The sequence below is a fragment of the Dendropsophus ebraccatus genome, chromosome 11 (genome assembly GCF_027789765.1).
Source record: "Dendropsophus ebraccatus isolate aDenEbr1 chromosome 11, aDenEbr1.pat, whole genome shotgun sequence".
NCBI lineage: Eukaryota > Metazoa > Chordata > Amphibia > Anura > Hylidae > Dendropsophus > Dendropsophus ebraccatus.
The window spans coordinates 54808568-54835511 of NC_091464.1; the positions used below are offsets into that span (position 1 = coordinate 54808568).

A 26944-nucleotide genomic window follows, 5' to 3' on the forward strand; every position below is an offset into this window, starting at 1 on the left:
ATACCAAATGGGAAACAGATCACTGATCTCAGGAGACCAGCTTGAGATAACACTGTCGGCCGACGGTTGAAGTGGTCAATACAGTGAAATCCTAAGTGCATTGCTTCCTCAAAAATACAACCAGGCAAAAAAGATCCTGTGGAGCCTCATTGAAGAGTCTCGAAAAACACAGAACTAGCCAGATATCCCTCTGGGAAGGGCCCAGTCAAGGGGTGGTTCCTGTGGGGAAACCACCAAAACCCCCATATTAAGTGGCCTTATAAGTCAATGTAATGACAAAACCAAGGCCAGGTATCCATCCACAGACAGCTGTTTCGGGGTGTTGCCCCTCATCAGTGTGGAGAACTATTCTGGTTAGGTCGGAGCAATGCCTAGTAGAGAAATAGATCACTGATCTCATGGAGACCAGCCAAAGAAAAAAACTTTGGGCCACTTAATATGGTGGTTTTCCTACAAGAGCCACCCCTTGGTTGGTCCCTTCCCTGAGGGATATCTAGCTAGTCCTGTATTTTGAGAATCTTAAACGAGAGTCGCCGAAGAGATGATTGCTGCTGTCCATCATTGTATTGGCTGCTGGCACTTCAATGTGCGGAGCTGCTCACACAAGACGGTGCCGGACACATTAAAGTTCCCTTGATGTTAGGAATTTATATATACACATTACAACGCCTTGGGGCATCGACAGCAGGAAAGACCTATGGTTGAATTGGTGAATGACGTGAATGGGTTAAAAAAAAGTTGATCTTGTGAATATTTGCTGGCCTCAAAGAGAATGAATGGAGCCCACACTGCGCACCATTCATTTCTGAGCGCACACTCACAGCAGTCGGACACCCACCAATCAGCATGTTATTCACAATCAGATGGGAATAACCATTTAATATCATGGCTGAGCAAAGCATATCTTATGTAGTACGAGGGGGAATATCTCCTGTAACTTGTTTACCTTAACATCTTTTCAGTCCTGTTACTCTAATAAATATTTTTGTGAATATTCTTGAAATTCTTATATTTTTTCTGGCAGAAAAACAACTTTAACAATTAGATACACCCTCTAAGGTACACGTACCCCTTTTGGCTGCAACTTGTTGAATCCTCCATATAGTCTTGGGAATTTCAAAGTTGTAGTTTTGAGGCAGCACAGTGATGGCTTCCAAGAGTAAGGCATTCTTAGAGATTTCATCAGGGATTTGGTTAGCAACCCGACGAACCGGTGTGCGACCTGAAGACAAATTAGATAGAGTTACATTTGTGGAACATTTTGTTTGGTTCTACACTTGTTTTATTCTTGGATTTGTATACAGCATAACCAAACCACATCACACAATTATGAAAAGAAGCAATAACACTGCTTGCAACTAAAAAGCTATTATCTGCTGTGCGATAAGAATGTATTCCAACAAAAGTTAACATGACTTAAAAGAATCCAGGAGGGGGGGGGGGGGTGGGGGGGGGGGGGAGTCAGAAAATGCAAGAAAAGGGTCACATGAGGTACACCTTGAAAATCCTTATTCATATAGGTAGTCCATTGGGGCCATCAAACTCAGTAGCTTGGTGCAAACCAACAGCTTTGCCTTCCCATTAACAGCAACTTAATTTAAAGGAAGTTGCCTGTAGGTGCACAGGCTATAAATAGTGCACACATTATTGTTGTGCCATGATAAACACAGCTCTATTGTATCAATCAAACAAAGATTGTCAGCCCACTGCTCCAATATTCTTCCTCCAAGCCAAAAGGTTTCGCAGAAACAAAAATCAATACAAACCAAGACAGGATTTAATGGGCGCCAGGCTTAAGTAAAGTGTACATGTCATTTATTGACACCGTATAACCTGACATGCTAGTAGCGCCACTGAATGCAGTCTTATTTTTTTCTTGATTTTTGTGCTTCCAACAGGACAGCTCTTCATGCTGGTAATATTCCCGAGGTTATACCTCAGCAGAACCGATCTGTCACAAAACATTTCAACAAAGCAGTTGACATCGGCAAGTTACACTGGGTTGACTGCTCACATGTAGATTCCAGCTATGAAAAGATGAAGCAGCAATAAGATTGTGGATAGAACTAAGAATAATGGCCCCCTCTATTATGGGGTACTGTGGCATCTAAGAAAGTTTATACACTATGCAAAGTATAATTGATCTAAACCGAGGACAGTTCATTTTGTAAAGGTCCCCATACACTTTTGATAACTGATGTTTGTTCGGCCGTCAGTTTTCTCTTCTGTCAGGCCCCGTCCTCTCAATACACCTGAATGTTCTCTATAAGGAAGGGAGGGTTAAGTCGCGGCACGGAGAGCTCTGACTGCAAAAAACGATTAGGTGGTTATTTTTCATTATGCCTTATCCCTATCTCCCCCAACATTATCTGTCGGTCGTTGATTGGGAGAGCCCCATATACTTTATACTGATGGCCAAACTATACGGTTTACGGCCAACAGAAGTATAAGCTGTATAGGGACCTTTAAGGGTAACTACTGTTTTTAAAAACTTCTGACATGTCAGAAGTGCATATCAGTCGGGGGCTGGCTGCTGAGAACCCCACCCATCTGTGGACACAGCAAACCTTCTTGCCACAGCTCGTATTGATGTGTCATCCTGGATGAGTTGCACTACCTGAGCCACTTGTGTGGGTTGTAGAGTCCGTCTCATGCTACCATAAGTGTGAAAGCACTACAACATTCAAAAGTGATCAAAACATCAGCTAGAAAGCATAGGTACTGAGAAGTGGCCCGTGGTCCCCACCTGCAGAACCACTCCTTTATTGAGTGTGTCTTTCTAATAGCCAATAATTTCCACCTGTTGTTTATTCCATTTGCACAACAGTGTGTGAAATCGATTGTCAATCAGTGTTGCTTCCTAAAAGGACAGTTTGATTTCACAGAAGTTTGATTTACATGGAGTTATATTGTGTTGCTTAAGTGTTCGCTATATTTTTTCGAGCAAAGTATTACGTATGTATGTATCCCAAAATGCCAGCATAAAATATTACATTAAAAAATATTATACATCTTGCAACATTGGCATCACTAATTTTATTATCCTTTCTATTTTATCATTGCCAAAAAATGTGAAAGTAAGAAAATGGCTCCTTCAAAAATGACGACTAATGCCCAGGCTACACTAAATGAAAAATAGAAAAGAAAGTTATGACTGTCGAAAAACAAAGTTGGGGGAGGGGGGGGGGGTCTTGTTTCTAAGGTCAAAGTTAGTTACGTAAGTTAAAGGAATTTTTATTTTTTGTGATGAGAGACAGATACAGAATCATCCTTCTTATAAATGTCTTCTATTTTCTGATTGTGAATTTCTTTTATTTCAGTTAATTATTATTGAGGCAGCCATCCTGCCAGAGTTACTTTTAACATCATTTAGGAGATAAAATTTAAAGCATAAGGAAGAAAATGGGAGCTATGACCATCATCTGTCGTGAATGACCTGTTCTTATCTTACCTACAAACTGGTGTCATATTTCACTTCAATCTTTTCTGTAGAGAGATAAGAAGGAGACTCCTGATAAGTTTTCTCTTCAGTTTATAAGAGAGGGATAGCACTCTGTGGAGCTGTGATGCACAAGGTAGAGAAGTCTGAATAGTAGTATAGAGAGACACCTGGCACTCACCAACGTTTGTGGATGTTTATATATTAATTCAGTAAAGCACAAAGGCAATACATACATGGAATAATAATTTCCGCCAATAAGCCTTCATCAGCTCCATGAAGCTGATAAAGGCTTGTTAGTCGAATCGTGTACTCCATGAATCTATTGCATTTATGCTTCACTGAATGAATGAATGAATAAACAATGTTGGTGAGTGCCGGGTCTTGCCCTATACTACTATTAAGTTTTCTCTACAGAACATGAAGTGTCAGCTTATTATGTGACTTACTGATCACAGTGAAAAATTCAAGATTTCTGGATAATTATATATTTCAGGCAGTAAAATAAAATTAAAAAATGGCAAAAAAATTCATAAAAAAATGTTTAAACTTAAAAAACAAACTACAAAAATATAGGTCATTTTCTGATGAGACCTTTAAGACATCTGAGTAATGCAAAATTTACAAATTACTGATATTAGATTTTTTAGTATGTTTTTTCTAATTCTAACATGACTGTCAGCGGATTTATATCCAGAAGACCACTGTGCCATTTTAACACCACAGCCGTGGTTGGAATCAACCCTACAATCTGCCATCCCCCATATCCAGACACCCACCACCAATAAGTTTATTATTTGTAATGCAATATCTTCGTGAATTGCAATTAAAATGTAAGCAGCTCAAAAAAAAAGATCTTTGTGAACAGTCCATTCAGTAACAAAGAAAAAAAAATATATCCAACATCATTCACATGGGAGAACAATTAGATGAAAAAAGGAGGGAAAGAGAGCAGCTCAGTACGCGGATATTGTCTTTTTTATTTTTCATTGCGTTGCCGGCCTCCTCCCCAATACAACAAATGCTTAATAATTATGTTCCTCTCGTCTCAGAAACTGTCAATAACCTGAAATGAGAGAGGCCCAATGCCTGATAATATCGTTCACAATATGCAGAGACCCCCAGAGCACAATTGCAACAAACTAATATTGGAGCTGCAAAACAACATTACCTCCAAAAGGAAATCTGCATAATTAATTTCACTATTGTACAAAATGAATTTAAACAAATGAATTTAGTTGGGAGGGGGACAGACAGCTGTCAGGCGGGACTCGCTAAGCTCCAATTAAAAGCTCAAAATCCTAATTAATTAACCCCTTCCCTCCCGTAGGGAAACCATGGACGGCTTTCATTTCACTAGGGGAAAGGGAAGGGGGGGGGATACGAGAGACGTAGTCATTACCTGCCTGTTTTTCAACACTTGTAGGCTCAGCGAAGAGTTTCCATCCGCCTTGCTAAACATCCATTTATGTACTTACCTTCCAAGAATATGGTTAATCCTCTTAGCGCCATTAATATATTACGATTTCTTTACACAAAATCCAGCTGTAATGAGTTCCACAGAATAGCTACGAGAGGAGAAATTTCTTAAGGTTTCTTTCCGAACCCTGCCGGTAACTCCTTTTACATTCTACGGTATTCTTCATTCGGCTCAGATAGGTAGATCAATAACCAACTTAGAGAGGTGCATAGAATTACTGAAGGAATTAACAATTATACTGAGCACACTATAAATACTGTGCTACTATGAGAGCCTGGACGGATTATCTCCTTGCCAGCAGGTTAGGGGACTAAATTGGTACCGGTATAGTACATGGCTCCATGTACAAAGGCGTGTTGTTACAATATGTATTCAGATTTATGAAATAAACCACTCAGCATGGTGGCATCAATGGCACGTAGTGGTATGGAAACATCCACAGGGAAAAATGCTACCGCTATATTATATCTTGTGCGGAGCGGTAATGCTATACTGCACACAAGGCCTAACATGCAACATTTTCGGTGACTGAATATTTCTATTAGTCAACGTTCTCCACTAAATTATTTCTCTGGTGCATGAATTCCAATAAAATGACAAGGCAAGGATCACTTACCTTACAGAAAGCTCAAACATACAATGTTAAGAAGAAAAATGGCCAATTTCTTACAAAAGATGAGCGACTAAATTCTGCTTAGTTTTCCAAAACATTTCCTGCTCCTAGGCTGCAGCGGCATATTTAGGCAGATGTGAAATTCTGGAGCAGGAAAGCTGCGTGACGAGAGCGGTAATGGCAGCCATATTGGTTTCCATCCAGTGCTCACAGAAGCAGAGATAATTGAAATCCAGATGAATAGAATTCTGAATACACTGATGGCAAGTTTTTGATTTTTAGGGAAAATAATCTTTACGGATGGGTGGCCGTCTGTAATGAATGAACGTTTGGATGATAAAGTAAAGCGGATATCAGATAATCCATTGGGTCTATAGTACAGTATATATGTTCATGTTTACTGCTGCTCTAAACCTTAAAGGGAATCTCCACCTAAAAAGTCCTTTAAGACCAGCATGTAATAGATAGATTGGTGCAGGTTTGTTTTAGATAGATAGATTGGTGCAGGCTCTGTTAGACTCCATGGGTATGAAGATATTTTTCCAAAGAAGCAATTCATCTGTGAGAAAATACCTTTGTACATACAAAACCCAATTGAACGTCAAAAGCAATTTGACAAAAATCAGCTGGAAAAAAAATGTTTATGAAATCAGGGGTATGCAGATGCATAGCAGAAGTCCTATGTAACTCTATGGAAGACCTATTACGGCTGTGTACAACACTGAGCTTTAATACGGCCAGGTACATAAGCCCTAAGCCAGAGACTGATCTGATATCTGTGAGAAGGAGGAGGAGGTAAAACAGATGCCTCCTGGGATACAGAAGTCAACTTCTATTTCTCATTACTGGGATTATGCTATGGGACAAGAATAAACGAAGAACAGGTTATTATGCTTGGATTTTTTTGTGTTCCTTTGGCATACAGTAGAACAGACTAAAATGTACAGCAAACATAGCCGCTTCCATGCAGGGCTTGTCTAAAGCCAATATGGATATTCCATGCTGTGCATAATCTGAATATCCACAAGCAAATTGGCATTCCAGATGTATCTACATGTGGCAGTGTTTCCCGTGTCACAATTTGCATTGATATCTGCACATAATTATTTGCAACACGCTTTGGCAAATATGACTGATGCTATCGAGAATCCGCCTGCAAGCAGAATAAGAATTAACTGAGCAGAGTCCTTCATTTCTGCACAGTCCAGTCAAATGGGGGCCCCACCACATCACGTTTCATGGTTATTCAATGTGAACACATCATGAGTGTCCAGACCCACTTTGTTCCCAACAAAAAGAGTTTAACCATCTTCATATTCACATTGTATTTTTGGTCAGTATTTTGCAACCAAAACCAGGAATGGATTGAAAACACAATAAATGCTATGTTCACACAGTGTCGAAATCTAGTGGACGGCCATCATTTAAAGGGGAAGTCTGGGGTCAGCCAGGGAGGAGGTGGTTGAACATAACAACATGCTCCTACCCTGACTACAGCACAGGGGTCCGCTGTCCCCCGCTCCCGAAGCTTCCTGGGAACTTGCCTTGGCCGCTGAATGGCTGAGCGGATTGACATGTTACATCCCAGGTCTCTGCTCAGACCAGGAACTGGCGGGGGAACAGGAAACGGAGTGGAAGACAGCAGACCCCAACGCTGAAGCCTCTCAGTGAATCAAAGATTTTCCCCACCGCCAGCATGATATTGCTTCATTATTCCGGCATTGGAAACATTACAGGATGGTGCTTGCACAGAACTACGGCCCGTAATATACAGGACGTGTGCATGTGGCCTAAGGCCATATTCAAACATTGTGAAACATTCTGTGACCCGGCCAGAGGATCTTCATTTCCGATAAATGGGATGCAGGGGCGCATCACTGTGTACCCGCATCCCAATTCACCGCTGCAAACAATAAAGTGCGGCCAGAGCTGACAGGTTCTGTGCGGACGCTATTCAATGAAAAGCGGACGCACAGAACTGACATGTCAGTTTTTCGCGTGGCCGGTTAGAATCCCGGCCGGAACGTATATATTTGCATACGCTCCGGCCGGTATTCCCTTCATGCACATACAACGTATGTTTTGTATAAATCACGGCTGTTGTTGCAAATTGCAACAACGGCCGTGATTTAAATAAAACATACGTTGTATGAACATGGCCTAAGGCTGCATTTCAGATCATTGGAAATTCTCTAATACTGTCTTTAGGCCATGTACAAACACCATTCAATTTAGAGAAAAGTCAGCTAAACAAGCCAACTCTGGCAGGACCAGTTGGTTATCTAATGTGTATCGAGGCTACCCAATTCTTTCCTGATGGCTGTAGGGAGAGAGAAAAAAAGGATCAGACATGCTGAACTTACACATCTGATCCCTCTGTTCCTTCGTTGTGTTCTGTCAGCTATTAAACTTGTATTGGTAAATTAAATGGCCATTTAAATAGCCCCCTCCACTCCCCCTTCCCCCTGTCCTGAAGGGCGGCCATTTCAGAAAATAGATCAGGAAATTATATAACCTGTCCTATTTGTCTAGAATTTCGGCCCAGGTGACACATAGAAGTCTATAGGAACATCCGGAATTCAGGATGCTCATGCCGATTATCTTTCCTGATCAGAAAACCCTGAAGGCACTCCTGATGGTTTCCTCACTGTAAATGCTATGTATAAACATACGATTTATTTGTAGGATACACAATACAGGTGTTATTATTAAAAAAAATACATGCTATATATAAACTATTGAGGAAAAAAAGTACAACCTTAAGATTTAAGACATTTAAACAGACTTTTCACACTAATGAAAATAATATCCTTGAGCATTATAACAACACAAGAAACAATAAACGCTAACTCAGACTGGCATCACCCTTCAAGTTTATACCACAGTGATGGAATAAACCTGACACTGGTAATGTATTACACACACTATATAACACAGCAATATAAAACAGTACAAAGCAGAACAATCCATTCATGTAGGGTGTGATGAAGTATAAATTCATTGTCGGCCATGCTGGTCTATGCCATGAATCCAAAGATTTTTTTAGTAGTTCCACTTCAAAGGCTTGTTCTTCATACCTACCACCAAGACAAAATTTGGGAGTGCAACCACAAGATAAACAGGTATTAGAGAAATAAATGATAAACTTTAGGTAAACCACCATCAGTTTCTGAGACAGAAAGGGTCACCCAAGATGGCTGCGTTCTTCCTGACTTGCATTGGCCTTCATATAGCAGGTACCCCGGCAACATGCTGGGACCTTTTACATCCTGCGGTTACCCATATTGGAATCACAAGCTATTGCTCATGTTCCTTGCAGAAAGAGGAGAATTACATTCAACCAACTAAAACCAATGGGCATACAATGATTAAGGGTAGCTTCACACGTACTGTATCAGAACGGACTTCACACTGTAAGTTTTGCGATACTCTGTGTCATGACAGGTAATGTATTAGCCGGGCAGCTGGTGGCTTTAAGGAAAAATTTTTTACTAAAGTATTGTGTTACCCCCCAAAAGTTTTACAAATTACCAATATACACTTATTACGGGAAATGCACATAAAGTGCTTTTTTTCCCTGCACTTTCTACTGCATCAAGGCTTCACTTCCTGGATAAGATGGTGATGTCACGACTCCCAGGGCTGTGCGGGCTGTGCCTTCTGGAGAGGATGATGGCAGAGGGATGCTCAGTGTCCCTCCAGTGCCCTGTGTCCCTCAGTGTCCCCCTGCCATCATTCTCTCCAGCAGCCACAGCCCGCACAGCTCTGGAAGCCGGGTCGTGACATCACCATTTTATCCAGGAAGTGAAGCCTTGATGCAGTAGTAAGTGCAGGGAAAAAACACTTTATAAGCATTTCACGTAATAAGTGTATATTGGTCATTTGTATAACTTTTAGGGGGCAGTACAAAACTTAAATTGAAAAATTAGCTGGACTTCTCCTTTAATGAGCTACATTGCAGTGGATGAAAAGGAATGACATTACAGAGTACAGAAGCGGATTTAGCTCCAATATGGTACATGGATTCTGGTGGTTTGCAAAAATAAATAAGTGGGCTCCAAGTCTAATAATTCTATGGGGGGCTTTTATTAAGACTGGCGTACTCCCAGGCCTGCCTTATGGTGCGTTTACACAGAGAGATTTATCTGACAGATTTTTTAAGCCAAAGTCAGGAATGGGTTTTAGAAGAGGAGAAATCTCAGTCTTTTCTTTAGGACCCCGTTTATAGTCTCTTCCTGGCTTTGGCTTCAAAAATCTGTCAGATAAATCTCTCTGTCTAAATGCACCATTAGATAAATCCCCAGCTAAAGCTTTGGCTGTCTAGGCATGATCGGAATTGCGAATTTGCAACAGCTGGAGGGCCGCAGGTTCCTCTTCCCTGGTCTAGAGGGTGCTGCTTCTTCCTACAGTCTCCTGTGTCCTGTACCCCTTGATATCTCAAGATACTAGTGCACTTGATACTGGAGGTAAAAATGAGAAGAGAAAAACAAACAAGTGAGGTATCTATACTAATACTCATGATCAGTGTTATCCGGAGATCGTATAAAGTCACAGACAGAGATGAGTCTCTCTTTCGAAATCCAGTCCAGTATTCCAAAATACAGAGAACAAAGATCTAAGGCGGCGCACAGCTATAGCCCTAACAAGCTTATCTTCCTCTCTGACTCCTATATTTGTGACTGACGTGCAAGGTGCGCATTAAAACACATGGCGGACGATACAACTATACAGATTCAGCAGTTTGGGATATAGCTTGTGCTAGAAATGTCAAGCATTATCAACCCTTCGAAAACTAAAGCTGCACAAGCACTAAATTTCCAAGATATCTGTGCCTTCAAGTGTTTTTGTATGTAGCAGCACCCTCGTCATTGTTGTATCTATATGTATGCACACAATGTCAAGATCTCTTCACGTACCATGAAATAACAAATGGGTAAATGCTATGGGTATTGGTGGTTACTGCATCACACCACACTATTACAGCCTGGTGTTGTGCTGGAGCTGTGTACATGTCCTCCACATACATCACCAACCATCCACACCCACAGAACTTCTTTACACGTCATAACTAAAAGATCAATTGCCATCATAACATATGGGTCTCTAAAGACAAGAATCACATGTCATACACGGTAAAAGTTTGAGATGAGAACCATAGACTAGTAATGGAGCCTGTCTGAGTCTGAGTGACGTACAGCTATGAAATGATTTTCCTGGCTATATCTAGTGATCCATAGGGGTCTCTGAGCGATCAAAACTTTAAGGCTACAAACCCACTTGGCGGGTCTGCAGCGAATCCACTCGCTGCAGATCCCGGCCCTATACTTTTAATGGCAGACAAACACACAGCAGGGATGTACATCCCTGCTGCGAGTTTGTCTGCAGCCCACCCCATTAACCCCCCGGCCACCGGAGCAGATACTTCACCTGATCACCTGAGCTCCGGCGGTTTCCGTTGTCTTCAGCAAGCCGGAGCGGGGACCAGGTGAAGTATATGCTACAGCCAGCCGGCCGCCTGATCGCCCCCCCCCCCCCCCCCGCAGCACCAATCGCACGCCCCCTGCAGCACCGATCGTACGCCCCCCCCCCGCAGCACCGATCGCTTGCACGCCCCCCCCCCCCCCCCGCAGCACCGATCGCTTGCACGCCCCCCCCCCCCCAATTGCCCCCCCGCAGCACCGATCGCTCGCACGCCCCCTGCAGCCCCGGCCGCCCGATCGCCGCCCCCCCCCCCCGATGGGGGCTGCAGGGGGGCGATCGGTGCTGGCGGAGGGCGATCGAGCGGCCGGGGCTGCAGGGGGGTGATCGGTGCTGCCTGGGGGGGCGATCGAGCGGCCGAGGCTGCGGGGGGGGGGGAAAGGCGATTGGGGGGGGCGTGCAAGCGATCGGTGCTGTGGGGGGGGGTGCGATCGGTGCTGCGGGGGGGCGTGCAAGCGATCGGTGCTGCGGGGGGGTCGATCGGGCGGCTGGGGCTGCGGGCGGCTGGCTGGAGCATATACTTCACCTGGTCCCCGCTCCGGCTTGCTGAAGACATCGGGAACCGCCGGAGCCGGGATCAGGTGAAGTATCAGCTCCGGCGGGGTTAATGGGGAGGGCTGCAGACAAACTCGCAGCAGGGATGTACATCCCTGCTGCGTGTTTGTCTGCCATTAAAAGTATAGGGCCGGGATCTGCAGCGAGTCTCGCTGCAAATACGCAGCAAGGGGACTCGCTTCAGACCCGCCAAGTGGGTTTGTAGCCTAAGGTTATAAACCCACACACCGTGTATGCAGCGTATTTACTGCTGCGATGCGCAGCAAACTCGCAGCAGATTAGATCTAAATAACTGAACACAGCATCAAATCTGTACCAACAAATTTGCTGCGTATTTGTTGCATATCTGCTGCGAATACGGTGTGTGGGTTTATACCCTAAAGGAGAAGTCCAGCGAAAATTTTTATTAAAGTATTGTATTGCCCCCCCAAAGTTATACAAATCCCCAATATACTGTACACTTACGGAAAATGCTTATAAAGTGCTTTTTTTCCCTGCACTTCCTACTGCATCAAGGCTTCACTTCCTGGATATAATGGTGATGTCACGACCCGACTCCCAGAGCTGTGTGGGCTGTGGTTGGTGGAGAGGATGATGGCAGAGAGATGCTTAGTGTCCCTCCAGTGTCCTGCGTCCCTCAGTGTCCCCCTGCCATCATCCTCTCCAGCAGCCACAGCCCACACAGCTCTGGGGGTCGGGTCGCGACATCACTATTTTAACCAGGAAGTGACATCACCATACTATCCAGGAAGTGAAGCCGTAATGCAGTAGTAAGTGCAGGGAAAAAAGCTTTTTATAAGCATTTCCCGTGATAAGTGTATATTGGTGATTTGTATAACTTTTGGGGGCAATACAATACTTTAATGAAAATTTTCGCTGAACTTCTCCTTTAAAGAGGATGTACCATCAGGAGTCGCATCGTACAGGGGAGGGAATTCCCTCCCACTGGGGGGGGCTGACCTCCAGTGCTTGAGCACCGGCCCGGTGCCCGTGCATAGGAAGGCGCCGTACATGGGAACCGGGCCGCAAATCGAAAAATGGACCGCAGCACCGGCTTCCCCGTGACGGCGCTGTTCTATCGGTGGGTCAAATTAAAGAGGATGCACATCCTCTTTAACATCTTTCTATGAGAGATGACAGAGATTTAGCTGACAGATCTTTGAAGCCAAAGCCAGGAACAGACTATAAACAGGGTGCAGGTCAGAAAAGACTGAGATTTCTCCCCTTTTCAAATCTATTCCTGGCTTTGGCTTAAAAAATCTGTCAGATAAATCTCTCTGTGTAAACGCACCATTAGAGATGCCCTAGCGGGTTAGGTATTTGGGTCAATTTACTTACCTTACCTGTCGGGTCATAGAAAAATATACATGAGTTGCAGTAAAATAAACATCCAAGAAACTGTACAAGCACAATTATATAGTTTACAATGCAGATATCTATGGTAAAGAGCTTTAACAAGTAGACAAGAATGAGCCAGATACTTATTTCTGCACATATATCAAGTGCTCTCAATAAAAGGAGCTCCTTAATGTTTGCCTTTTTTATACATTGGAAAGATGGCGACAGGACTAGTCTATTTAAGAGAAGAGAAATGACAAGGTAACTGCCTATCATTGCCGCCACAGAATCTCCTGTGAGACGTGGCCCCTGTGTACAAGAGGCCAGCTGTATTAATTTCTCTCCTATCCTTTACACTGTCCACACGGATGTTAGTATTTGCCAAGTATTCTTTTATTAGACGAATATATCAATAAAAACCATTCACTCCAATAAAAGACAGGGCACACTGGTGTTTAGAGGGAAGCCCGGTATCTGTACTTCCAGATGATGTACAGGCGCCAGGAAAGATGAAACCTGTACAAGAACATTTTTGGTCTGTGCTTGGTAGAAACTAGTGATGACTGCTTAAAGGGATACTGTCATTTTATTTAAAGGGTTAGTGCGGCGGTAAAGAATTATTGACAGAATAACACACATTACAAAGTTATACAACTTTGTAATGTATGTTATGTCTGTGAATCGCCCCCTTCCCGTGTCCCACCACCCCCGCACGTGTACCCGGAAGTGTGGTGCATTATACATACCTGATCCATGTCGCGCCCGTTCGCCATCTTGTGCCAAGACGTCATCTTCGGGAGGCCGGCTGAATCGCTGCTGCCGGCCCCCTTCTGCCGCGTCATAACTGTGCTCAGCCGCGATTGGCTGAGCACAGTTATGCTCAGCCAATCGCGGCTGAGCAGCTGATGACGCTGCAAAAGGCGGCCGGCACTAGGGACGGTAGGAGCGGTTCGGCCGTCCGTCCGAAGATGACGTCTTGGCACAAGATGGCGGACATGTGCGACACGGATCAGGTATGTATAATGCACCACACTTCCGGGTACACGTGCGGGGGTGGTGGGACACGGAAAGGGGGCGATTCACAGACATAACATACATTACAAAGTTGTATAACTTTGTAATGTGTGTTATTCTGTGAATAATTGTTTACCGCCGCACTACCCCTTTAAGGGAAACGGTCATAAACTTCTAGCTGCCTGAGCTATAGTCATTGGGGCTGTGACTTCTGCCTGCCCTATCAGCCTTGACTGACATATCTCTCTATATATGACAATAAGAAGATATTGCTGATATTGAGTTACAAGTTTTTCTAAAAGCCAATCTATAACCAAGATAGGAAACTACATTTCCCATCATGCATCTCCCTGATTAGTCTGTTTGCGTACTCGCCCCCTTAGATTACTATCCTGTCCACTGCTGTTGTTACTATGATCAAGCACGCATTGACGTGTGAAACAGCTGTTAGCCTGTTACTCATCCGCTATCCGCTTGTTTGCATTATGAAGGAATAAAGCGTATGAAATTTGCTACAACGTGGTGAGTGCCTCCACTGTTACTTCAAAGTTGCTTATTAGATCTCTGCTAGCTGACTGTGAATGAAAACATTCTAGTTCAATCCGGACTCTAAGAACATCCATAACACTAACAATATACAGAGCTGTGACACAAAGACAGGAACATATGCCTGCATTCACTGACAGCAAACAGAGATAGAAGTATAACTTTTCATATTACAGAGACCCAGGCTCAGGGACACATTAAAGGGAACCAATCACCGGAAAAACGCATATAGAGATTTTGAAATGTGCTGTTAGAGCACACAGCACACTTGCCACACGTGTTTCCATAGCCTCCGTGCCTTCCCCGTGTAAGCCGCAAAGTAACTTTATAAAACTGTCGCCCTGTATGCTAATTACCTGAGGTAGTCACCTGGGCGGTGTTCGGCTAGCAGGTAGTCACTGTCCCCTGGGCGTTCTACCGCTGTAATCACGCCCCTCTGGGCGTGATTCAAATGGCCGAGTAGCTGTGACATTCTGATGCCGGACGCCGCCGCACATGCGCAGTGCAGCCGCTTCCATTCCGGCGGTACTGCGCCTGTGCAGAATAGCCTCGAATAGCCTGTTAGCCGGAGTTCGAGGCTATTCTGCACAGGCGCAGTCCAACCGGAATGGAAGTGGCTGCACTGCGCATGAGCGGCGGCGTCCGGCATCAGTACGTAAGCGCGCCGACGTTGGGCACGGCGCGCTCCCGAGTGACGCCACAGCCACTCTGCCATTTGAATCACGCCCAGAGGGGCGTGATTACAGCGGAAGAACGCCCAGGGGACCGTGACTACCTGCTAGCCGAACACCGCCCAGGTGACTACCTCAGGTAATTAGCATACAGGGCGCCAGTTTTATAAAGTTACTTTGCGGCTTACAGGGGGGAGGCACGGAGGCTATGGAAACACGTGTGCAAGTGTGCTGTGTGCTCTAACAGCACATTTCAAAAGCTCTATATGCTTTTTTCCAGTGATTGGTTCCCTTTAAAGGGAATCTGTCAGCACCTATAGAGGGGGAGTGAAGATGGCTTTGTGCCGCACTTTGGCCCGCCTCACCACTACCTCCTCCCAGCTTGTATTGAATATTCATGGCGCCCATCCCCCGACCTCCTGGCGACGGTATCTGTAGCTTCCTGGTTCAGTGTAGTGCGCGCACGCTCCCGCGGCATGATTCGCGCATACGCTGTAGTGTGTCGGAGCAGTGCAGGCGCACTGAGGGCCACAGCCTATGCCCTCAATGGCTTCGCTCAGTGCTGCTCCGACGCACAACGGCGCATGCACAAATCATGCCGCGGGAGCATGCGCGCACTACACTGAACCAGGAAGCTACAGATGCCGTTGCCAGGAGGTCGGGGGACGGGCGCCGTGAATATTCAATACAAGCTGGGAAAAGGTAGTGGTGAGGCGGGCCAAAGTGCGGCACGAAGCCATCACCACTCCCCCTCCATAGGTGCTGACAGATTCCCTTAAAGTCTATAGAAGCAGCACAGGTGCATGGAAATGATGCAGATAATTTTTCCTGAGGGTCAGGTTACCAATTCAACAGATAGGATAGCTAACCCGGCCCCCAGAGAGGATATCACATGTCGTGTGACTACAAAGGGAGGGGGGAGGAAACATTGCGTGGTCAGAGTGGACCTAGAGTCGAGGATTTTACATGTCCAGAGTGGATAAGAATGAGAAAAAACAGGAAAAGGGTGCAAGATAGATTACACATATATGTTAGACATAGGGTGGTATTGGGTAGGGGGATTGTTTAGAATATTGTTTTTGTTACCCGGATTACCCCTTTAATCCCGGCTGGTGGGGCTGGGAGAAGCTATTGGCCCCGATGACTCTTGGCAGCATGAAAGTGAAAACTGATTCCACCTTACCATTGCTGGACCCACCTCACCAGCCAATTAAGGGCTTCATTAGACAGGAGAAGGATGAGGGGGCGACACTCTCACAAATACAGTACTCATTAGAGACAAGCACAACTCCAGCATGCTCGGGTCCGATCGATTTGGCGTTTGACTAAAAGTGGCTGAAGAAGTCTGATGCAGCCCTATGGATTCCTGGAAAACATGGATACATCCTATGGCTCATAACCAACACAGACTAACACAGAGATTCCAGGTTGCAGTAGCCCTCTACTTATACAAGTGAATAGGGGGTGTACTGACCAAACAGAAAATCCATCGCTTTGTAACCCTTGATCTCAAGGGCAGGGCCCTGAGTCTTTGTTTTGAATGTAGTGGTGAATCAGGGCTCTGCTCCATTCACTGTCTATGGCGCTGCTGAAGCCAAGTACAGTGCCTCAAATATTTCCAGCAGATCCATCAACAATGAATGAAACAGCAGTTTAGGGTGACACTCCGCTGCAGGCATCATCTTCTACTCCCCCATTACGCTCTGGAAAGGGGATGTCCAATGTTAATGTCCCTTTAATGCGATTGTCCTGGTCATGAGAAGTGACATGTCCTCTATAATGAACACAGTGCTGAGCTCAGAGAATGAACTGGGTCGGGGCCGAACAAGTACCCAGTACCGCGGTCAATCTGGGGGACATTTCACCTCCAGTCTCCTGATCAGTGTCAGCAGCCCCCCAGCTATCAGTTAGAGAGCCATTGCCCTATGGATGGGATACAACCACAGACAATACCCTCAGTATTATCTTTCTATACTCTTATATAGGGATGGTCCGAACCTGCCGAGGTTCGGGTTCGTACAAACCTGAACTCTCGGCAATGATTCCCGCTGTCTGCCCGCTCCGTGGAGAGGGTGGATACAGCAGGAGGACCGCCTGGAAAACTGGGACACAGCCATGGCAAGCAGGTTCGGACCATCCCTACTCTTATAAGATTCATCACAGCTTCTCCTGCCTCATCCCCATACACATATCAGTTACAGCCCCCCTCCCCATACACACATCAGTCACAGCCCCCCCTCCCCATACACACATCAGTCACAGCCCCCCCTCCCCATACACACATCAGTCACAGCCCCCCCTCCCCATACACACATCAGTCACAGCCCCCCCTCCCCATACACACATCAGTCACAGCCCCCCCTCCCCATACACACATCAGTCACAGCCCCCCCTCCCCATACACTTATCAGTCACAGCCCCCCTCCCAATACACTCATCAGTTACCGCCCCCCCCCTCCCCATACACACATCAGTCACAGCCCCCTCCTCCCCATACACACAGCCCCTCCTGCCCCCTCACCATACACACAGCTCCTCCTCATATACACATCAGTCACAGCCCCCTCGCCATACACACAGCTCCTCCTGCCCCCCCTTCCCTCCCCATACAAACAGCTCCTCCTGGCCCCCTTGCCATACACACAGCCCCTCCTGGCCCCCCTCCCCATACACGCAGCCCCTCCTGGCCCCCCTCCCCATACACGCAGCCCCTCCTGGCCCCCCTCCCCATGCACGCAGACACTCCTGGCCCCCCTCCCCATACACACCGCCCCTCCTGGCCCCCCTCCCCATACACACCGCCCCTCCTGGCCCCCCTCCCCATACACACACCAGTCACAGCCCCCCTCCCCATACACACCACCCCTCCTGGCCCCCCTCCCCATACACACAGCCCCTCCTGGCCCCCCTCCCCATACACACAGCCCCTCCTGGCCCCCCTCCCCATACACACAGCCCCTCATGGCCCCCCTCCCCATACACACAGCCCCTCATGGCCCCCCTCCCCATACACACAGCCCCTCCCCATACACACAGCCCCTCCTGGCCCCCCTCCCCATACACACAGCCCCTCCTGGCCCCCCTCCCCATACACACAGCCCCTCCTGGCCCCCCTCCCCATACACACAGCCCCTCCTGGCCCCCCTCCCCATACACACCGCCCCTCCTGGCCCCCCTCCCCATACACACCGCCCCTCCTGGCCCCCCTCCCCATACACACAGCCCCTCCTGGCCCCCCTCCCCATACACACCGCCCCTCCTGGCCCCCCTCCCCATACACACCGCCCCTCCTGGCCCCCCTCCCCATACACACCGCCCCTCCTGGCCCCCCTCCCCATACACACACCAGTCACAGCCCCCCTCCCCATACACACCGCCCCTCCTGGCCCCCCTCCCCATACACACAGCCCCTCCTGGCCCCCCTCCCCATACACACAGCCCCTCCTGGCCCCCCTCCCCATACACACAGCCCCTCCTGGCCCCCCTCCCCATACACACAGCCCCTCCTGGCCCCCCTCCCCATACACACAGCCCCTCCCCATACACACAGCCCCTCCTGGCCCCCCTCCCCATACATACAGCCCCTCCTGGCCCCCCTCCCCATACACACCGCCCCTCCTGGTCCCCCTCCCCATACACACCGCCCCTCCTGGCCCCCCTCCCCATACACACAGCCCCTCCTGGCCCCCCTCCCCATACACACCGCCCCTCCTGGCCCCCCTCCCCATACACACCGCCCCTCCTGGCCCCCCTCCCCATACACACCGCCCCTCCTGGCCCCCCTCCCCATACACACACCAGTCACAGCCCCCCTCCCCATACACACAGCTCCTCCTGGCCCCCCTCCCCATACACACAGCTCCTCCTGGCCCCCCTCCCCATACACACAGCCCCTCCTGGCCCCCCTCCCCATACACACCGCCCCTCCTGGCCCCCCTCCCCATACACACCGCCCCTCCTGGCCCCCCTCCCCATACACACCGCCCCTCCTGGCCCCCCTCCCCATACACACCGCCCCTCCTGGCCCCCCTCCCCATACACACCGCCCCTCCTGGCCCCCCTCCCCATACACACCGCCCCTCCTGGCCCCCCTCCCCATACACACACCAGTCACAGCCCCCCTCCCCATACACACCACCCCTCCTGGCCCCCCTCCCCATACACACAGCCCCTCCTGGCCCCCCTCCCCATACACACAGCCCCTCCTGGCCCCCCTCCCCATACACACAGCCCCTCCTGGCCCCCCTCCCCATACACACAGCCCCTCCTGGCCCCCCTCCCCATACACACAGCCCCTCCTGGCCCCCCTCCCCATACACACAGCCCCTCCCCATACACACAGCCCCTCCTGGCCCCCCTCCCCATACATACAGCCCCTCCTGGCCCCCCTCCCCATACACACCGCCCCTCCTGGCCCCCCTCCCCATACACACCGCCCCTCCTGGCCCCCCTCCCCATACACACAGCCCCTCCTGGCCCCCCTCCCCATACACACCGCCCCTCCTGGCCCCCCTCCCCATACACACCGCCCCTCCTGGCCCCCCTCCCCATACACACCGCCCCTCCTGGCCCCCCCTCCCCATACACACACCAGTCACAGCCCCCCTCCCCATACACACAGCTCCTCCTGGCCCCCCTCCCCATACACACAGCTCCTCCTGGCCCCCCTCCCCATACACACAGCCCCTCCTGGCCCCCCTCCCCATACACACAGCCCCTCCTGGCCCCCCTCCCCATACACACAGCTCCTCCTGGCCCCCCTCCCCATACACACAGCTCCTCCTGGCCCCCCTCCCCATACACACAGCCCCTCCTGGCCCCCCTCCCCATACACACAGCCCCTCCTGGCCCCCCTCCCCATACACACAGCCCCTCCCGGCCCCCCTCCCCATACACACAGCCCCTCCCGGCCCCCCTCCCCATACACACAGCCCCTCCTGGCCCCCTCCCCATACACACAGCTCCTCCTGGCCCCCCTCCCCATACACACAGCCCCTCCCCATACACACAGCCCCTCCCCATACGCACAGCCCCTCCCCATACACACAGCCCCTCCCCATACACACAGCCCCTCCCCATACACACAGCCCCTCCTGCCCCCCCTCCCCATACACACAGCCCCTCCCGGCCCCCCCTCCCCATACACACAGCCCCTCCCGGCCCCCCTCCCCATACACACAGCCCCTCCCGGCCCCCCTCCCCATACACACAGCCCCTCCCGGCCCCCCCTCCCCATACACACAGCCCCTCCCGGCCCCCCCTCCCCATACACACAGCCCCTCCCGGCCCCCCCTCCCCATACACACAGCCCCTCCCGGCCCCCCCCCCCCAACACACCGCCCCCCCGGGCCCCCCTCCCCATACACACAGCCCCTCCCGGCCCCCCTCCCCATACACACAGCCCCTCCCGGCCCCCCTCCCCATACACACCGCCCCTCCTGGCCCCCCCTCCCCATACACACCGCCCCTCCCGGCCCCCCTCCCCATACACACAGCTCCTCCCGGCCCCCCTCCCCATACACACAGCCCCTCCTGGCCCCCCTCCCCATACACACAGCCCCTCCTGGCCCCCCTCCCCATACACACAGCCCCTCCTGGCCCCCCTCCCCATACACACAGCCCCTCCCGGCCCCCCTCCCCATACACACAGCCCCTCCTGGCCCCCCTCCCCATACACACAGCCCCTCCCGGCCCCCCCTCCCCATACACACAGCCCCTCCCGGCCCCCCTCCCCATACACACAGCCCCTCCCGGCCCCCCCTCCCCATACACACCGCCCCTCCTGGCCCCCCTCCCCATACACACCGCCCCTCCTGGCCCCCCTCCCCATACACACACCAGTCACAGCCCCCCTCCCCATACACACAGCTCCTCCTGGCCCCCCTCCCCATACACACAGCCCCTCCCGGCACCCCTCCCCGTACACACAGCCCCTCCCGGCCCCCCCTCCCCATACACACAGCCCCTCCCGGCCCCCCCTCCCCATACACACAGCCCCTCCTGGCCCCCCTCCCCATACACACAGCTCCTCCTGGCCCCCCTCCCCATACACACAGCCCCTCCTGGCCCCCCTCCCCATACACACAGCCCCTCCTGGCCCCCCTCCCCATACACACAGCCCCTCCCGGCCCCCCTCCCCATACACACAGCCCCTCCTGGCCCCCTCCCCATACACACACCAGTATACACATCTCTGTGCGGCTGCAAGTCTTCCCCCTGCCTGTGTGTAGGCCAGTGATCTGTAAGGAGGCTGTGGGGATGTCAGCGCGCAGCATGATTCATCCGGCAGATGGAGGGTGATATGTCATGGCTGCTCTTTTCAGGCGGCTGCATGTGTCAGAACACACACACTGCCTGTGCGATTCGCGCACGGCTCCTGACCTGCTTTCACGGTCCCGGCCGCCGTCAGGGCTCCCCCGCCATCTTTCTCCCGTAGCCCTCCGGTATCCGGTCCTCCTGTCAGTTCCGCCATCACAGCTGTAAACACACGTGGGTACGAAAAGACAGCGTGAATCGATCGCAGAGCCTGGCAGCACAGCCGCACGCCGAGCAGGAGATGGGCTGCAGCTCTAGCACGGGAGGTGCGCCCCTAGTGGAGCGCTTGTGTCTGTCTCTAGTTTCTCTCTCTGAAATGAAGAGGCTTTGCCATGTAGCCCGGTGCAGGTGCAGAAACCATCTCATAGCAGACTTGTGGCTGTGTATTATCCATGGCAACTGGCACCGAGACGCAGGGCGCCCTGTAAAGCCCGCCATTGCTTTGTTGTGACAACTAGATACCCATGTATGAGCATTGATGTGGGGCCTAGGATATGCATATATGAGCTTACACACACAATGCTATACAAGCTTACTTACTAACATTACATGGGATACCACCATGCACTTTTGATTAGGGATGAGCAAATTTACAAATGAATTTACAAATTTTCAAATTTTCCAAGTGCCTGGAAAAGCTGAATCCAGAATTCAGCTTTTCCAGGCCCCTGGCATGGAGCGACATGGACCTCCAAAGCTCCGGGATGGAGGCACGAGGACGGGTGAGTTCAGTTCTGTAATATTTTCCTGCCCCCCACTAGCCGGCCTGCAGTTTTTTTTAGTTCCACAGGACTTCTCCTTTAATAGAGCAACAAACGCATATTGTTATCCTGCTTTTCATGACTTATTTGTTAAATAGATGCCATTTATTATAGCCTATAGGTGACAAGTCTATAATTAAAGTTACACTGTCGCCCCCTTTGTGCATTCTGACATCTCTACACAGGTGTAAAGGGTAAATTTAGCGTTTATCATACGTCGTGGTGCTTGCTCAAGTAAAAAGTGATATTTTATCAACTGCAGACTGTGTTAAGTGGGCGGGGCCTCGTGGCAATAGCGCCACTCAGTGGCGTAGCTGCGGCGGTCGCACCACAAGGGGGGCCCTCGGGGCCCCCCCGATCAATCACTCTTGTGACCGCAAGCATTGTTTTGCTTGCGGTCACAAGAGTCTGGCTCCGTCTTCTCCCGGCTGCTGTGCGGCTGCCGGGGGTGTCGCGTCTTACCCCCGGCAGCACCCGCATCCCAGAGCTCCCTGCGCGCCTTGGGCCCTGACTTCCGGTTCCGGCGCACAGGGAGTTCTGGGATGCTTGCGCTGTCGGGGATAAGACGCGACACCCCCAGCAGCCGGGAACAGACCAGGAGGAGAGAGGATCAACGTGGGAGCGCGTTGTCAGGTGAGTTAAGTTTTGTTTTGTTTTTTATCAGCCTGCAGGGTGGGGGGAAAGAGGGGGGCATCTATGAGGGTGGGGGGGGGGGGGAAAGGGGACCATCTATGAGGGGGGGGGGAAAGGGGACCATCTATGAGGGGGGGGAAGGGGACCATCTATGAGGATGGGGGGAAAGAGGGACCATCTATAAAGGGGGGGAAAGGGGACCATTTATAAGGGAGGGGGGGGGAAGGGGACCATCCATAAGGGAGGGTGAGGAGAGAGGGGGCCATCTATAAGGGAGGGGGTAGAGGGGGCCATCTATTTGGGGGGGGGTAACATAGGGGGAGAGGGAATACACAGAGGGGGCATATATTATTAGGGGGTCACATAGAGTCAGGGCTACCCACTAAATGAGGGTGTAAAGGAGAAAGTACAGATGTGCAGTGTGTATAGAGATGAGGATGGTGTCAGTGTGAGGAGCCTAATATGTCTGTCTGGCAGATTCTGTGGATTCGTGGCTCGGAGAAGTTCTCATAACGGCCCAGGACGGATGGAGAAGATGAAAAGGAAAGAACTCTGATCAGAAAAGACGTCTCCTGTGAGTCACCTGATATAACTGCACTGTAATGTATATGGTGTATAGAACCTGTGTAGAGCTGGGGCCACCTCTATATGACTGGATGAGGTGATTTAGTATACTGGATTCGGTCAGTAACAATATGGTGGTGATGGTAGTGGTTGTGGTGTGGCGGTAATGTTTCCTTCCTATATACTGGTATTACTGGTAATATTGGTCTCAGTATACAGGATTTGGTCGGTAACAGTATGGCGGTGATAGGTAATATCTGTCTTGGTGTGTGTGTGTGTGTGTGTGTGTGTGTGTGTATATATATATATATATATATATATATATATATACACACACACACCAATAGCATCACTTGGTCGTGAAAGGAGGGGGGGGCCCAAGTTGGCCTCTCGCACCAGGGCCCAGGAGACATTAGCTACGCCCCTGGCGCCACTTAACCCACTGCACCACTGTTGGTCCCGCCCCCTTGATGCCCATTGGTGGACCGACCTAGAGGGGGTGGGGCCTAGACCTTTAGGCAAGCCTGTTCCAATGGCCGACGAGGGGGCGGGGCCAATTGTGGTGCGGTGGGCGGGGCTAAGCGACACTAATGTTGTGAGGCCCCGCCCACTAGCAAAAAGGAGGTGGCATTGTCACTTTAAGGATTACAATACATTATAATGGCATCTATTTACAATTTTGTCATGAAAATTCTCGAAGGGCATTTGTTTTAGTCTATGGATTTGATCTCTATCAGACATAATTTTTATATTTAAGGCACCCCTTTACTTTTTAAACATGTTTTTCCTCCCTCTCATCAATTACTGCCTAAATGACAAGTCATCAGGGCGGTTCATGGCAGCTTCTCACCACTCTACCAGCCTTGATTGACAGGTCCTTCCCTAGTACAGGTGATTTAAAGAAACTTTGTAATTGGGTTTATTAGGCAAATATGCCATTATCTGCATTAAAAAAGAATTTCCCTAGCCCCCCCTCCTCTCTCTCATCCACTGTTCATTATCAGGAAATCTCAACTCTTTTACATCAGTCAAGCCATTTGTATCCTATAGAGAGGTGAGGGGGGAGGAGGGAGATTAGTCGGCAGCAGAGAACAAAGGATTACACAGCAGGATCTATGTGAAAGCCAGTATTCAAAGGTCAGAGAGGTCAGTGCTGACTGTCAGAGGAGATAGCCCTGTGATGCAGCTGTAAATTAACTCTTTGTTGTCCTGTTTTGGTGCCTCATCTCCCTCTACACCTCCCCTCTCTATAGAGAACAATAAAGACAGGGGGGAGAGCTTCAGACTGCTTTTTCATGATAAAAATGCATTTTTTTTGGCTAATAAACCCAATTGCAAAGTTGCTTAAAATCGCCTGTACTATTGATTTAAACAACAGTGACAGTTTAAGGGTATATTCACACGAACGGTCTCGCAGCGAGATTCTCGCTGCGATACCGGCAGGTCCTGGCAGTTCCCACAAACTATATACTCGCTGCGGCTGGGCAACACACTGATTGGCTGGACGGGAGAGCAGGAGGCGTCCGACTGCTCAGATCCCTACCGATAACAACAACAAATTCACAAGGGGGTAACTCTAGAACCCTTATTCTCATGATTAGTGGGAGTCCCGGTGGTCGGACCTCAGTAATCACACATTTATCATCTATTCTGCAAATCGTTGATAAATAAGTTTAGAGGGAAAAATCCCTTTAAATCCTTTTCTTTAGTTCTATAACACTCTTTACTATGTGCCATGAAAAATTGCAAGATAGTTTGATAAATGTCAGCTATTTTATAGTGTAATTTTGTGACGTAGGTAACAGGAAAGATATGAATGTGTCATGCGTCATTACATACACAAGGGCAGAGAAAGGGGTAAAGCAACACGACACGTCCATAACCAGCAATACTCACTTCCTGGTGTGGCACTGTTCTAATGTTTGTAGCAAGCAAAGCATGGAAAAACTGCGCAATATGACATGTAGAAAGTAAGTTTTGATAAAAAAAAACTTAAAGCTAAAAAATGTAAAGTAAAGACGGTATAAGCTGCAGAGCTGCATCCTTTACCATTTATTAGGTAATAGCTTCGCACTCACCTCTGATCTCAGAAAATGTAGCTTGCAGTATACATGTGGCTGGATAAGAGTAAAACTGGGGATTGTGAAATACAGCATCTCTGAGGTGAATGCTCCATTTCCAGAGAAGTATATTTGCTGGGTATTAGAAGGTATTATAGGAAATTGCTGTAAAATACATTGTGAAGATTGTAGCTCCAAAGTGGCCAATGCCGAGTAATATAATCAAAAGCTTTACTCCCAGAAAAGTAGCACATGTACTGTTATTAAAGTGTATATGTCACAAAACACCGACTAAAAGGGTTCTCCACGACTAGGAAGAATTTTTTTTCTTTTTTTTACATAATGGATTATATAGTTAAAAATAGGCAACCTATTATCTGTAATAGGTGCCAGTATCCACCACTGCGTCAAACTTCTGACTCACCTGTAGGTAAACTGAGGCTTTAACTGCATGCAAAAATGTAACTTTGGAAAAAATTAAAAGCTAACTTTTGATAAAAAAATAAATAATAATAATAATAAAAAAAAAAAAATATATATATATATATATATATATATGCTCCCCTTACACAATTCAGTTTTGTGGTGCAGCTCTTTTTTTAGAAAGATTTTGCAGATTATAATGGAATATTCCAGGCGCCCCGAATTTAGTCACTTAACTTAGCATCAAGAGGGGGGCACGTATCATAAGTGAAACCCTGAATACCCATATCCTCTTCTTTTTGTTGAATTTATTCTATATGCTAAATTTTGTTTGTTTTTGCAATTTTCAATATTTATGAAAATATAATTTTCCAGACAATAACTACTCGTTTACAAAAAGGGACTTGTGTGTGGAAACTTTGACCCTAAACAAACACAACTGACTGTTTCTGGGTTTACATTTCAAGGAAACCATTTCCTTTTATTCTATACAGTGAAAAGATTTGTTTTCATCCAACCTACAATATGGCTTCCACTTCCACGACACAATGGAAACTGCCCTAACCAAAGGGGCCAATGATCTTCTAACCACCAAAGCCTCACGCCAATACTGTGTCCTCTTTCTCCTTGACCTATGCTCTGCTTTAGACGCAGTTGACTATTCCCTCCTCCTACAAACCAAGTCCACTGCCTTGGGGGTCACATCTGATTCTGCTGTCATTTAAACCACTCATTCAGACTTTGAGCACCGCCTGCTGTCTCCAACTCAAAAAGATTCCCTAAATGTGCTCTTTTCCTAATACTGATTCAACGAAACTGCTGGTACATGCCCTCATCAAATCCCACTTGGGCTACTGTAACATCCTCCTCTTTGGCTTTAAACCATCCTTAACTTTGCTGCCCTACTAATCCAACTCTCCCCTCGTTCCTCCTCGGCATCTCCCCTCTGCCAATCCCTTAACTGGATACCTGTTGCTCAGCGAACTAATTTCACACTGTTCACAATGACTTACATGGCTGTCCACAACCTGCCCCTCTATACATCTCTTACTTG

At 48.8% G+C, this 26944-nt stretch overlaps 1 protein-coding gene across 1 annotated transcript in view; it reads right to left on the reverse strand.

Annotated features, from left to right (window-relative positions):
* DPH1 (diphthamide biosynthesis 1) overlaps positions 1-21681 on the reverse strand; it is a 232758-nt gene extending 211077 nt beyond the window's left edge. Inside the window, exons 1-2 of the mRNA XM_069945373.1 lie at positions 21516-21681; positions 1070-1222 (exon numbers count right to left, since the gene is read on the reverse strand). Coding sequence (XP_069801474.1) covers positions 1070-1222; positions 21516-21606 — 244 coding nt within the window. The 5' untranslated portion in view covers positions 21607-21681. The remainder of the gene's footprint in view (positions 1-1069; positions 1223-21515) is intronic.
* Positions 21682-26944: the final 5263 nt, after the last annotated feature.